Consider the following 13,572-nt stretch of genomic DNA (forward strand, 5'->3'; position numbering starts at 1 on the left):
CCAGGCTTGGGCTGACAAGTGGCAAATAACATTCAAGCCATCTAAGTGCCAGACAATGACCATCTTCAACAAGAGAGGTTCGGACCATCATCCCCTGACACTCAGTGGCATCATCATCACTGAATCTCCTACTATCAACATCCTGGGTGTTACCATCAACAGGAAACTGAACTGGTCTAGCCATAAAAATACCGTGGCTTCCAGATCAAGTCAAAGGCTAGGAATCCTGCAGTGTGTAACTCACCTCCTGACTCCCCAAAGCCTGTCCACCATCTACAGGGCTCAGGTCAGGAGTGTAATGGAATACTCACCACTCACCCGGATGACAGCAGCTCCATCAACACTCAGGAACTTGACATCATCCAGTACAAGGCAGCCCACTTGACAGGTACCCCTTCCACAAGCACCCAATCCCCTCCACCATTGACAAATAGGTACAGCAGTGTGTACTATCTACAAGATGCACTGCAACAACACACCGAAGTTCCTAAGGCAGCACCTTCCAGACCCACAACCACTACTGTCTAGAAAGACAAGAACAGGTACCTGGGAACACCACCACTTGGAAGTCCTTGTCCAAGTCACTCCCCATCCTGACCTTGAAACAAATCACTGTTCCTTCATTGTCGTTGAGCCAATTATGGAATCCCCTCCCTAACATCACTGTGGTTATAACTACAGCTCAGAGACTGCAGTGGTTCAAGAGGGCAGCTCATCACCACCTTCTCAAGGGCAGCTAGGGATGGTCAATAAATGCTAGCTCAGCTGGTGATGCCCACATCCCATAAATGAATAAATTGAAAAAGAGCTACTGAGAGCTTTAAGATTAGTCAGCTCCATCATGGGTGCTGGACTCCGTAGTATCCAAGACATCTTAGGAAGGCGGCATTCATCATTAAGGAGCCCCACCACCCAGGACATGCCCTCCTCTCATTGTTACCATCAGGATGGAGGTACACATTCAATGATTCAGGAACAGCTTCTTCCCCTCTGCATAAGAAATAGGAGCAGGAGTAGGCCATTCAGCCCATTCCATAAGATCATGGCTGATCTGTCAGTAAACTTAGCTCCATCTACCTGCCTTTCCCCCATAACCCTTAATCCCCTTACTATGTAAAATTCTATCTAACTGTTTCTTAAATATATTTAGTGAGAAAGCCTCAACTACCTCCCTGGGCAGAGTATTTCACAGATTCATCACTCTCTGGGAATAAGTTTCTCCTCATATCCGTCCTAAATCTTTTCATCTTTTCCCCTGAATCCTGAGGCAAAGTTCCTTAGTTCTAGTCTCACCTGCCAATGAAAACAACTTTCCTAATTCTATCTTATCTATCCTTTTCAAAATGTTGTATGTTTCTATAAGATCCCCTCTCATTTTTCTGAATTCCAGAGAGTATAGTCCCAAGGGACTCAATCTCCCCTGATAGGTTAACCCCTTCATCTCTGGAATCAACCTGGTGAACCTCCTCTGCACTGCCTCCAAAGCCAGTATATTTTTCCTCAAGTATGGAGACCAGAACCGCACACAGTACTCCAGGTGCAGCCTCATCAGTACCCTGCATAGTTGCAGCATGACCTCCCTGCTCTTGAATTCAATCCCTCTAGCAATGGCCAACATTCCGTTTACCTTCTTAATAACCTGTTGTACCTGCAAGCCAACTTTTTGTGATTCATGTACAAGCACTCCCAAGTCCCTCTGCACAACAGCATGCAGCAGTCTTTCACCATTTAAATAACAATCTGCTCTTCTATTATTCCTTCCAAAGTGGATGATCTCACATTTACCAACATTGTATTCCATCTTCCAGACCTTGCCCCACTCACTTAACCTATCTATATCCCTCTGCAGACTCTCCACATCCTCTGTACAATTTGCTTTTCCACTCAGTTTAGTGTCATCAGCAAATTTTGCTACACTACACTCAGCCCTCTTCCAAATCATCAATGTAAATTTTAAACAGCTGCAGGCCCAGCACCAACCCCTGCGGCATCCCACTCACAACTGACTGCCAACCAGGGAAACACCCATTTATACAAACTCTCTGCCTTCTATCAGTTAACCAATCCACCATCCATGCCAATACACTTCTTCCGACTCCATGCATCCATATCTTATTTATAAGTCTCTTGTGCGGCACCTTATCGAACACCTTCTGGAAATCCAAGTATACGACATCCACCTGTATCCTCTACATTCATTTTGTCCTCAAAGAACTCCAGTAAGTTTGTAAAACAGGACCTGCCCTTTCTGAATCTGTGCTGAGTCTATCTAATGGAACCACTCCTTTCTAAATGTTTCGCTATTTCTTCCTTAATGAGAGCTTCAAGCATTTTCATTACTATAGACGTTGTTAACTGGCCTATAGTTACCTGTCTTTTGCCTACATCCTTTTTTAAAAAGTGGCATGACATTTGCTGTCTTCCAATCTGCCAGAACCTCGCAGAGTCTAGAGAGTTTTGATAAATGATTACCAACGCATCTACTATAACCTCCGCCAATTCTCTGCCATTCAATTTTCTCATCACTGAACCATGAACACAACCTCACTACTTTTTACTTCTGTTTTTACACTCCTTATTTAATATGACCATTATACATTTTTCTATATTGTAAAGTATTGCATTGTACTGCTGCCACCAAGTTTACAAATTTCACAACATAATATCAAACCTGATTCTATATGTGAACTTACATTTGATCATATTTGAAAGAACCCTTTAAAGAAAGGTGTATCATACATAAATGCTGATTCAGCCACAAATGAGGAAAGACAGGTTGCTATCCTTGCCCTGCAAAGATACCTCCTTGCCACTATCCTTGGAATTACCATCCAATTGTCTTCCATCAGTACTGGCTTTAACTGTCTGCAAAGAGAAGTACTGATGCCAAATCTGGAAAAGAGAGACTTTATTTCATCAACCAACAATATTTAAATGAAGTAATGAAAATGCCTCCGATGAACAAGGTACAATCTGACACCACTTGATTTGACTTCTTGCAGCAAGCATATTTCACCAATCAGTAACTTCGGACATGTGACACGTAGGAATGTGCAAACTACCTTGCAAAGATTGCAAACGCCAGTTTGAAATGGAAAGAGTGCCCAGCTCAGGTGAGTACATCACTGTATTTCTCAGTCCTAAATGTGTTGCTTCCACTGATCTTCAGTCAAGTAAAGAAATGCAGACACTGGAAATCTGAAGTAAAAAGAGAAAATGCTGGAAAAACCAGCAGATCAGATAGTTTCTGTGGAAAAAGGAACAGTTAATTTTGAAGTTTGAAAACACTTCTTCAATAAATTCTTTATTTATAGCAGGACAATAATTTCAAATCACGTGGTTCCTTCTTATCATACATGAACTGCAAAATACCAAACCACAAGTCTTTTAAAAGGATGAATCCTCAACCCTTACTGCAAATCATATTTTGGTTCAATGTTGAACGAAAGTTCTTAAATAAACTTCTGCTCTGTAAACTGATGGTAATCAAAGAGCTTGAGCTAGAGTCAAGGTTAAGCTCTCATGATCTGCATCACTCAACAGTTGGAAAATCAGCAAACCACTGAATTGGAATTGCACCGTACAGTCTCTAAGCAATATGTTTAGATGTGAACAATTGTGCATATTCAAGTAAAAAGCAAGATCATTTTAACATGAGTTCAATGATGATTTAAACTTCAGAAAAATCTGTAGCTTTGAAAAATTTTGGCTTACATCTTGTAATACATTAACAAGCCAGAACAGCCAATATAGCTTCAGGAAAACTTCCAGCATAAGCAATAATGGTTTCATATGAAATTGTTCAGATACTCTCTATAAAATATAGAACATAATAAAAATGAAATTTAAAAAACTCTCAATGTTTCTAGCATTCAGTCAGTGAACTGACATAGCTAGACAGCTACAAAACATAATGTGAAGGTTTCAAGATGACAAGCTTGGAATGAGTTTCCCAAGTCAGCATGAAAAGTGTACACAAATTTTATCTAAACCAGCCAAAGATCCCAAGGAGAAGGAGCTGTCAAAAATGCTGGCAAGGTACTTAATCAGGAACGACATTTTTCTATGCTCACAAGAGTTTGTGGAAGGCACTTCCAATGAAACGTGCTCAATAGTTTCTTCTGCAGGCACATGTTTCTATTAACACTGAGTCTTCAGAACATCAGCCCAAAATGTGGCTTGTTTACGGTTAAAACCAAACGATTATGGCAAACCAATTAGGACAAAACACATAAGAAGCTGGTTTTCTTTGAATTGTTTTCAGCAACACATGAATGAAAACAAAGTGTTTAATTTGAGGTCTGGTGGCAAAGCACCTGCTTCTTTCACTAGGTGCCTGGAGCTAAGCAGAATGATAGAGCCCTTCTGTGGCTGTGAAGAAGTCCTCCAGAATACTCTGTAAGTATTCAAATGTGGGTCTGTCGTCTGGAGCAGTTTTCCAGCAGTTCAACATGATATCATAGAGTTCATTTGAGCAGTTGTCGGGGCGAGGCATTCGATACCCGCGTTCTAGACTCCGGATTACTTCAGGGTTACTCATCCCTGCAGAACACAAGTGGTAACCAACAAATAATCAGCAAAGTTACTTGTCTATGATTTCACATGAGAAATAGTCAATTACATGAAATTCACATATACCTACAGGAGAAATTCGTGTGGAGGTTTTCAGCCTCTACCTGCCTACTGAACGTCATCTTAATCCTTACTCTTACCATTGCATCAAGTTACTTGAATATCAGCAGCTAATACCTTGCTGAGGCAAATAGGTTCAGGGCAAGGGTCAGGGGATTTTTTTTCTTGAGTGACGGCAGGGGATACCAGAACATGAGGGAAGCAGCCATGCCAAATTGCCCTAGGCCTCTAATCTCACAACTCTGAAGCTCAATACAAACAAGTCTCCAGAAGTGTCAATTAGGATAACTGAAACCTTGGTAATATAGAAGTCATAATAGAAGATGTTGAAGACTCTTATCCAATCATATTTTGTGTGAATCATGATCCACCTAGTGGTTCTTTTTCCCCTCCCTCCACCTTTTAAATCACCTCCTCAGCTTTTTTTCTCTCCAGTCCTACCAAAGAGTTCCAGCCCAAAACATCAGCTGTTCTTTTTTCCATTGATGATGCCTGGTCTGATGAGTTCCTCCAGCATTTTGTGTGTGTTACTCAGAGCTCCAGCAAGCTTGGTGTGTTGCAAAATGTTATATGCATTCAGTAATACACTACGTCAAGCACTATTTACTTGGCATTTCACATTTGCCAATATAGCCAGAGGATACAATCCAGTTTCTCACTTTGGCCCATGGCCTAAGGGATCATGGTAAAATTACCATCATATCAAATTATGCACATATTCTAAGGGAGGAGTGGGGTCATGTTAAGTTAACTATTTCACTGCTACAACATTGTGTCACTGATTTAATGGGTCCTTCTTGGAGTGTCATGGGACTGCCTTTAATATCAACTATATGAAATTATTCTACAGACTATGAGTAAAAGAGCATAAATTTCTCGATCCATATTACCTGGATATGGTACTCTCCCATACGTTGTAATTTCCGTTAAAAGTACACCAAAGGACCAGACATCAGACTTGATTGTGAAGGTACCGTAATTAATAGCCTCTGGAGCTGTCCATTTGATAGGGAATTTAGCACCTGCAAAGAAAAATAACAAAAAAACCTATTATTTTCCTTCCAATTTCCCCACTTTTTCCTTCTGAATGCCTTGATTTATTAGATATTCAATATCTGTGGATCCGGAAAGCTAGTTCTGAGAGCTTGTAACATGCAAATATTGTGGTACTGTGCAGAGAGTGAAGGTCATTGCCTCTTTATCAGGTTGTCCAATGTAGTTGAGTGTAATTAATACAGCACCAACCTGGAACATGGAACCCAGCTGGACTACACAGATCCATGATGAACAGAGCCACTGAAACATTGAGCAGCTGATCTTTCAGTTAACGAAGACTGATAGCCAAATAACAATCTGCTTTTAGGAATGTAAAATAGCAATCTTCTTTTTAACGATACATACTTTTCTTTGATTAGAATTAGAATCCAAAAACCCTGTTGACTCATTACCCAGAGCAAAGCATTAAAGCTATTGAAGATTTATCTATATTAAGAACAGCCTACATTTTTCACATCTGTCCCAATCCTAGAATGATTATGAGTGGTTAATTATTTATTATAATAATACAGTAATCTTCTGAAAATAGTTATTATACTCTGTCTTTTAAGCTTCATTTCAGAGGATAAATTTTAGGGAAATGCTCTTTCAATGAAAGGTTCTGCTCCGTGATTGAAGGATAGAATATGTTCACCACACACAGTTGTATTTATCATTCATTTAACATGACACTGGAGGCCAATCAGACATGTCAACTCCAAGAAAAGTAGTCTCATCAGTTCAGATCTCCTTCCTGTTATTGCTCAGCACTCAGCAATATTCGTTAACGTGCCCACCAACTTGCCTTTTTAATGTTTTTGCCACTTGTCCTCACTAAGAAGTAATTGATAGTGGCCATCCACAGTATTTTTTGTTAGATTGGGTAGGATTTCTAAAGATTAATTCAAACTGTTGGTCTTTACTACATCTCAGATCTGAAGGAAAGTTGCACTGGAGTCAGCTGAACTATTCCTGACCATTTTCCTACTGAAAAATACAATTAACCCCCAGGCCTGAATAATGTCATTTCTCCCTACAGTAGATGTATTTATACCCTCTCAGTGCATTATGAATTGCCTTTCAAATTCATTTAAACCATCAAGAACTTATTCTTATCTACTTTTACCAATGTTTAAAAATGGCATCATGCTACTCAATGTTCTGAAGAAGGGTCTCAGCCTAAAACATTGACTGTTTATTCATTTCCATAGTTGCTGCCTGATTTGCTGTTGCGTTCCTCCAGCACCTTGAGTGTGTTGTTCTGGATTTCCAGCACCCGCAGAATTTCTCGTGTTTATAATGTTATATTCCCACTATTGAAACAATCAGGGCTTATGCTTTCACTTAAGAACAAGTGGCCAATGCTGGGCAATTTTGTGCCTAAATCCAGAACCAAATAATGACATCCGCCATATAGGACCCTCAATGACTATTAACAATTATGTATTCAACCATGATGTTGTAAAGGAAATTGCACTATTTTTCCCTGCATTATGCAGGCATATAGATGAATGCATCCCTTTCTCACATTAAAACCCTAAATCTGAGCCACAACCTCAATGGAGCCAGCTAAGGTCCACACCATCTTGGAATACAGGTGAAGATTAATGCAGATATAGTCTAATGCATCCTATCTTACATTAGGTGGTATCTTTGGTGATTTCTGTCCCTTAAATTCAGTTCTATTTTCTCAATCCAATCAATCTTACGTGATTGGACAGCACGTGTCCCAGGTTCACCATGAAACATTGAACCTGATTCAAATGTCTTCTCCTTAATCTGCCCCTCAGAGATGAGGATGACTCACTTCCACTCCAGGTTCATAGGCTCTGAGAGATCTGATGAGACCAATATAGCTTTTCCAGACTCCCACACAACAGGTATAGGAGCTGCTTGACAGAAATGTTGGATGTGTTAGTTGGAATGTTTAGGACTACTGCTATTTTTCACTGCAATGCTTTCCCAGATACTCCTTTTCCATATTGACCAGCCACAGGCAAAATATTCCCATGAGTTGATATGGATGGTACCCTTTAACCAAGTAGGTTTTGAGAAGAACCACTTTTTTGTGTTCCAGGGAATTCCCTGTGTGACAGGGTGCCTATCTCATGAGTCTGGTGTTGGGAAAACTAACCTGTGGCTCATCCGGCAGTAAAAATTAGTTTTATTTGCCACACCTCGTGTGTCCACAACTGAATAGCAGATGAATTGAATAAGTATTTTGCATCAGTCTTCACTATGGAAGATACTAGCAGTATGGCGAAAGTTCCAGAGTGTCAGGGGCATGAAGTTTGTTAAGTTACCATAACTAGAGAGAAGGAAATTAGAAGGCCTGAAGTTGGATAAGTCACCTGGATCAAATGGTATACACACCAGAGTTCTGAAAGTGGTAGCTGAAGAGATTGTGGCGGCATTAGCAATGATCTTTCAAGAATCATTAGATTCTGGAATAATTCCGGAAGACTGGAAACCTGCAAATGTCACTCCACTCTTCAAGAAGAGAGAAAGATAGACAAAAGGAAATTATGGCCAGTTGGTCTCACCTCAGTGGTTGGGAAGATGTTGGAGTCAATTATTATGGATCAGATCTCAGGGTACTTGGAGGCCCATGATAAAAGAGACTACAGTCAGCATGGTTTCCTCAAGGGAAAATCTTGCCTGTGTGGTAAGCCATGTATATAGGTTGTAACTGGGTTATCTGCCTGGACAAGCCTGGACAGGCCCCTCTGTGACTGCTCCTGTGCCTCCTTCCACAGACCCCTGGATAAAGACGATTATGTCACTGCTCCTCCCACAGTCCAGGACAGACATACAGCATGGACGTGGATCCATTTTACTGTTAATAAAAGCCTTTCAGTATTTACTCTACTTACAGTCTTTTGGAGTAATTGATAGTGCACCAGCCTGACAAATCTGTTGGAATTCTTTGAAGAAATAACAACGAAGATAGACAAAGGAGAATCAGTTGATATTGTACACTTGGATTTTCAGAAGGCCTTTGACAAGGTGCCACACATGAGGCTGCTTAACAAGCTATGAGCCCATAATATTACTGGAAATATTCTAGCATGGACAAAGCAGTGACAGACTGGCAGGGGGTAAAGAGTGGGAATAAAGGGAGTCTTTCCTGCTTTGCTACTGGTGACTAGTGGTGTTCCACAGGGGACTGACCCTTTTTATTATATGTCAATGATTTGGATGATGGAATTGATGGCTTTGTTGCAAAGTTTGCAGATGAGATGAAGATAGGTGGAGGGGAAGGTAGTTTTGAGGAAGTAGAGAAGCAACAGAATGACTTAGATAATAGGAGAATGGGTAAAGAAATGGCAGATGGGAAGTATATGGCATTGTTGGAAAGTGTATGTTCAACACTTTGATGGAAGAAATGAAAGGGTTTTGACCTTTTTCTAAATGGAGAGAAAATACAAAAATCTGAAGTGCAATGGATCTTGGGAGTCCTTGTGCAGGATTCCCTAAAGGATGGTTTGCAAGTTGAGTCTGCGATGAGGAAGGCAAATGCAGTGTTCGTATTCATTTCAAGAGGACTAGAATACTGGATAAAAGCAAAGGTACAATGTTAAGACTTTATAAATCACTGATGATGCCTCAGTTGGAGTATTGTGAGCAGTTTTGTGACCCTTATCTTAGAAAGGATGTGCTAAAACTGAAGAGGGTTCAAAGGAGGTTCACGAAAATGATTCCAGGATTGAACAGCTTGTCAAATGAGGAGTGCTTGGTAGCTCTAAGGCTGTATTCACTAGAATTCAGAAGAATGAGGGATGACCTTATTGAAACCTTTTGAATGGTGAAAGGCCTTGATAGAGTGGATGTGCAGTGAATATTTCCTAAGATGAGAGAATCTAAGACCAGAGGACACAGTCTCAGAATTTCTTTGGCCAGAGAGTGGTGAATCTGTAGAGCTGTTTGCCACAGGCAACGGTGAATGCCAAGTCTTTATGTGTAATTAAGGCAGAGATTGGTAGATTCTTGACTGATCAGAAAATGAAGGAACACAGAGAGAAGGCAGGAGACTGGGGCTGAGAGGAAAATTGGATCATGATGAAATGGCAGAGCAGGCTCAATGAGCCACATGGCCTAATTCTACTCCTGTATTTTATGGCCTTATGGGCTAGCTCAGTAACAACAACCCATACATCCTTGGAATGTGGAGGAGACTGGAGAAGCAGTGGGAAACTCACTTAGTAATGGGGAGAACGCTACAAATTCCAAACAGACATCGGTAGGAATCGAAGCCCATTAGTGACAGTTGGCGCTGTAATAGTGTTATGCTGTTATACTACCATGCACAATTACAGCCTCAGTACGGAGGATGTTGGGCTAGGAGTCCGGCAGTTTGGTTACACTGCTAGTATATGTGGAGGATTTCGTGAATACAATCGCTATTGCTCTGATGTGCCTAAGCTGGCTAGTCAAAATATTAAAAGCATACAAGAGGTTGGCAATCATTATTGTCTATTGACTGTGACCTTTGCTCCAGGCCTGAGGTCTGTCATCATAGGATGGCAGTGTGCACAGTCACAGTGGCCTCTCCAGCTCCAATCAACGGTGAAATTTCTTGTCCTGTTCATCTTTTCTATGATTATAAAACACAGCTGACCATGAAGAATACTATAATCTGCAGGTCTACTGCACTAGGGAGTGGGATAACGAGAGAGTTGCACAGTTACAGCCTAGAGAGTGCAGCAGGCTCTCGCTGCACATTAGGGCCTACTACAGCTACTCAGGAAAGCAGACATCAGAAGTGGTGCGCAGGTACAAAATGATAAAATTTTGCGGTGGAGAATAGAACTCTCCACCTACAACTATGACATCCTGTACTAGCCTGGCAGACTCAATGAGCCCCCTGATGCCCTATCCCGGGGAGCGTGTGCCAGCGCACAGCTCGACCAGCTATACACCCTCCATGCACATCTTTGCCATCAGGGGGTCACACGATTTTACCATTTCGTGAAAGCCCAGAGCCTGCCGTACTCCCTGGAGGACATCAGGACGATGACCAGGGACTGCCAAATCTGCGCTGAGAGCAAACCGCACTTCTACCATCCTGAAACGGCGCAACTTGTGAAAGCCACCCGCCCTTTTGAGCGACTGAGTGTCGACTTTAAGGGCCCCCTTCCCTCCAACGACCGCAATGTCTATTTTCTCAATATTATCGACGAGTACTCGCGGTTCCCCTTTGCCATCCCCTACCCCGACACCACTACTACGTCCGTCATAAAAGCCCTGCGCCAGCTCTTCACTCTGTTCGGATATCCCTGCTATATCCACAGTGATAGAGGGTCCTCCTTTATGAGTGACGAGCTGCGCCGGTACCTGCTAGCTAGGGGCATTGCTACTGGTAGGACTACGAGTTATAATCCCCAGGGAAATGGACAGGTGGAGAGGGAGAATGCCACAGTGTGGAAGGCCACACTTTTAGCCCTCAAGTCAAAAGGGTTGCCGGTCTGTCGATGGCAGGAGGTCCTCACTGAGGCACTCCACTCTATCCGCTCCCTGTTATGTACGTCCACCAATGCCACCCCTCACGAGCGCCTATTCTCTTTTCCCAGGAAGTCTGTCACTGGGACCACCCTACCGGCTTGGCTGACGTCCCCAGGGCCAGTGCTGCTCCGGAAACATGTGAGGAGCAATAAATACTCCCCGCTGGTCGAGAGGGTTCACCTTCTACATGTGAACCCCCAGTATGCCTACGTGGTTTTACCTGATGGGCGGGAGGACACGGTCTCTGTCCGCGACCTGGCGCCTTCAGGAGCAGCAGACCACTACCCCGAACACTCCACGGTAACTATGAACCCTGCACCCGAAGTGAGACCGCGCACACCGAGCCCTTCACAGACTCCTCACGACACTCCTATACTGGGCGTCTCGTACGCGTATATACCAGGCGCCTCGCACAGGCATGAGGGATCACTGACGCCTAGGGGCTGACACCTCCAGTTAGGCCGGAACCAGCACAACCTCCGACTCCGGTGCAAGCACCACCGGCATCTGTGCAATCCCAGCCGGTGCTACGTAGATCGCAGCAACAGATTCGACCAACTGATAGACTTAACCTGTAAATGTAAGAAACTTTGCCACATGGGGACTTTTTTTTTAAAAAACAAAGGGGGGTGAATGTGGTGAACTACATATACCTGTCTGGACAAGCCCCCTGCTGACTGCTCCTGTGGCTCCTCCCACAGACCCCTGTATAAAGGCGATTGAGGCCTGAGCCCGGCTTCTCAGTCTCCAGGATGTAGTATGGTGGTCAACCACTGCTTGTTCCTTCTTCCAGTCAATAAAAGCCGATATCTCGCCTTTACGTCTCAGAGAGAGTTATTGATGGTGCATCACACAGAAACGCAGTATTCAAGTGAAAGTGATTCCCATTCTCCCAACAAGCGTGCAAGACTCATCTGTGCACAGTGATTCAATGGCTGATGTAGGAGTGACTGCATTTCTGGAACAAGCTTCCTGCTTATCCTGTAGATTCACTCCCCCAGCACTGTGACATAATGCTGATACTGCAATGCACCCATTGGCTAGAAATATAATTTGTTTGCTTGCTTGTTATCATGTAGAAGCCACAGAAATGGAGATGATTGCCTCAGGGTGCAGAGAAATTCATAATATCTCTATTGACAGAATCAAAGACTCTGTGAGATATTGTGTTGATACTGTTCCTCATCATTCTATGCTCTGGTCCCATTCTGATGCAGCCTGTGTGGAACTTGCCTATTCTCCCACAAACTCATGGGTTTCCCTCAGCTGCTCTGGTTTTCTCCTGCATCCCAAACACCTTCTAATTTGGTTCACTGACTACTGCAAATCATGACTTTGTACAGGCAAGTGCCCAAAGAAGCAAAGGGAGGTTGTTTGTAGATCATTGTGTGAAGATAATCAACTTCAGGGTTAAGGTGGAGAAGAGAGGGAGGAGAGCGATAGATTGTTTTGTTGGGAGGAGGCGGAGGTCCACCGTCCTGAATGGTATTCTTCTGTGCCAGAATAATAAGTAACTAATGAAAATGATTTCTCCTGGATTTATATCATAGTGAAGAATGTGCTCATTATCCCTCTAGACTAGGGGCTCCCAACCTGGGGCCCATGGATCCCTTGCTTAATGATATTGATCATGGCATAAAAAAGTTAGGAACCCCTGCTCTAGACAATGTGAATCCATAGAGTGATTCTGGCTACACCTCTTCAGCCACCGTGAGGAAGCAGCCCAGGACGTTTGGAAAGGAGAGACTCTTCCATTCTCATAGCAATCAGATTCGTCTCCTTTGTTGGTGATAGTTGCAATTACAGAATTTTGCAGGATCCCGGAATGGTCCTTCTTCCCAGATAAGAGAATTGAGAAATACATTTACTCTATTGGAAAGTAGCAAATGGCTCAACGTCAAAATGAAACAGCTTGGTCATCCTTGCACAGCCTTTTGACTTAATGGAAATGAGGCCGCAGGGCTAAAGTATTTAAAAAAAAAAAAATGTGTCAGGTATGTCTTGGCGCTCAAAGCAAGAGCTTAGCAAAGGCTTACCTTCACGTGCTGTGTATTCATGATCTATAAGTCGGGCAAGACCAAAATCTGCAATCTTGCAGACCAACGAATCAGATACCAATATATTGGCAGCTCGCAGATCCCTGTGGATGTATTTTTTCTGTTCAATATACGCCATGCCCTCTGCCACCTGAAAAAAAAATACATTCCATATATAAAATTTGCCAGTATGTGGTTATTTAAATAATTTGCTGTTCATCTTTTTCATGATAAACTGTTAGACTTGCATATGCAGTTGATTCCTTTCCCTGAGCCAGGTACATCCTCATCCTATTTCACTCGGTATTTAGAAACAAGAACCACAGCAGTATGCTAAACACTATATTCCAATTCTATTAAAGCTAAG

The 13,572-nt window shown here is 42.6% G+C and overlaps 1 protein-coding gene across 1 annotated transcript in view; it reads right to left on the reverse strand.

The window, feature by feature from the left end:
- Window positions 1-3,319: 3,319 nt before the first annotated feature.
- Window positions 3,320-13,572, reverse strand: part of blk (BLK proto-oncogene, Src family tyrosine kinase) — a 75,863-nt gene continuing 65,610 nt past the window's right edge. Inside the window, exons 11-13 of the mRNA XM_059981644.1 lie at window positions 13,206-13,356; window positions 5,523-5,654; window positions 3,320-4,542 (exon numbers count right to left, since the gene is read on the reverse strand). Coding sequence (XP_059837627.1) covers window positions 4,343-4,542; window positions 5,523-5,654; window positions 13,206-13,356 — 483 coding nt within the window. The 3' untranslated portion in view covers window positions 3,320-4,342. The remainder of the gene's footprint in view (window positions 4,543-5,522; window positions 5,655-13,205; window positions 13,357-13,572) is intronic.

This window comes from Hypanus sabinus, chromosome 10 (genome assembly GCF_030144855.1).
Source record: "Hypanus sabinus isolate sHypSab1 chromosome 10, sHypSab1.hap1, whole genome shotgun sequence".
Lineage (NCBI taxonomy): Eukaryota > Metazoa > Chordata > Chondrichthyes > Myliobatiformes > Dasyatidae > Hypanus > Hypanus sabinus.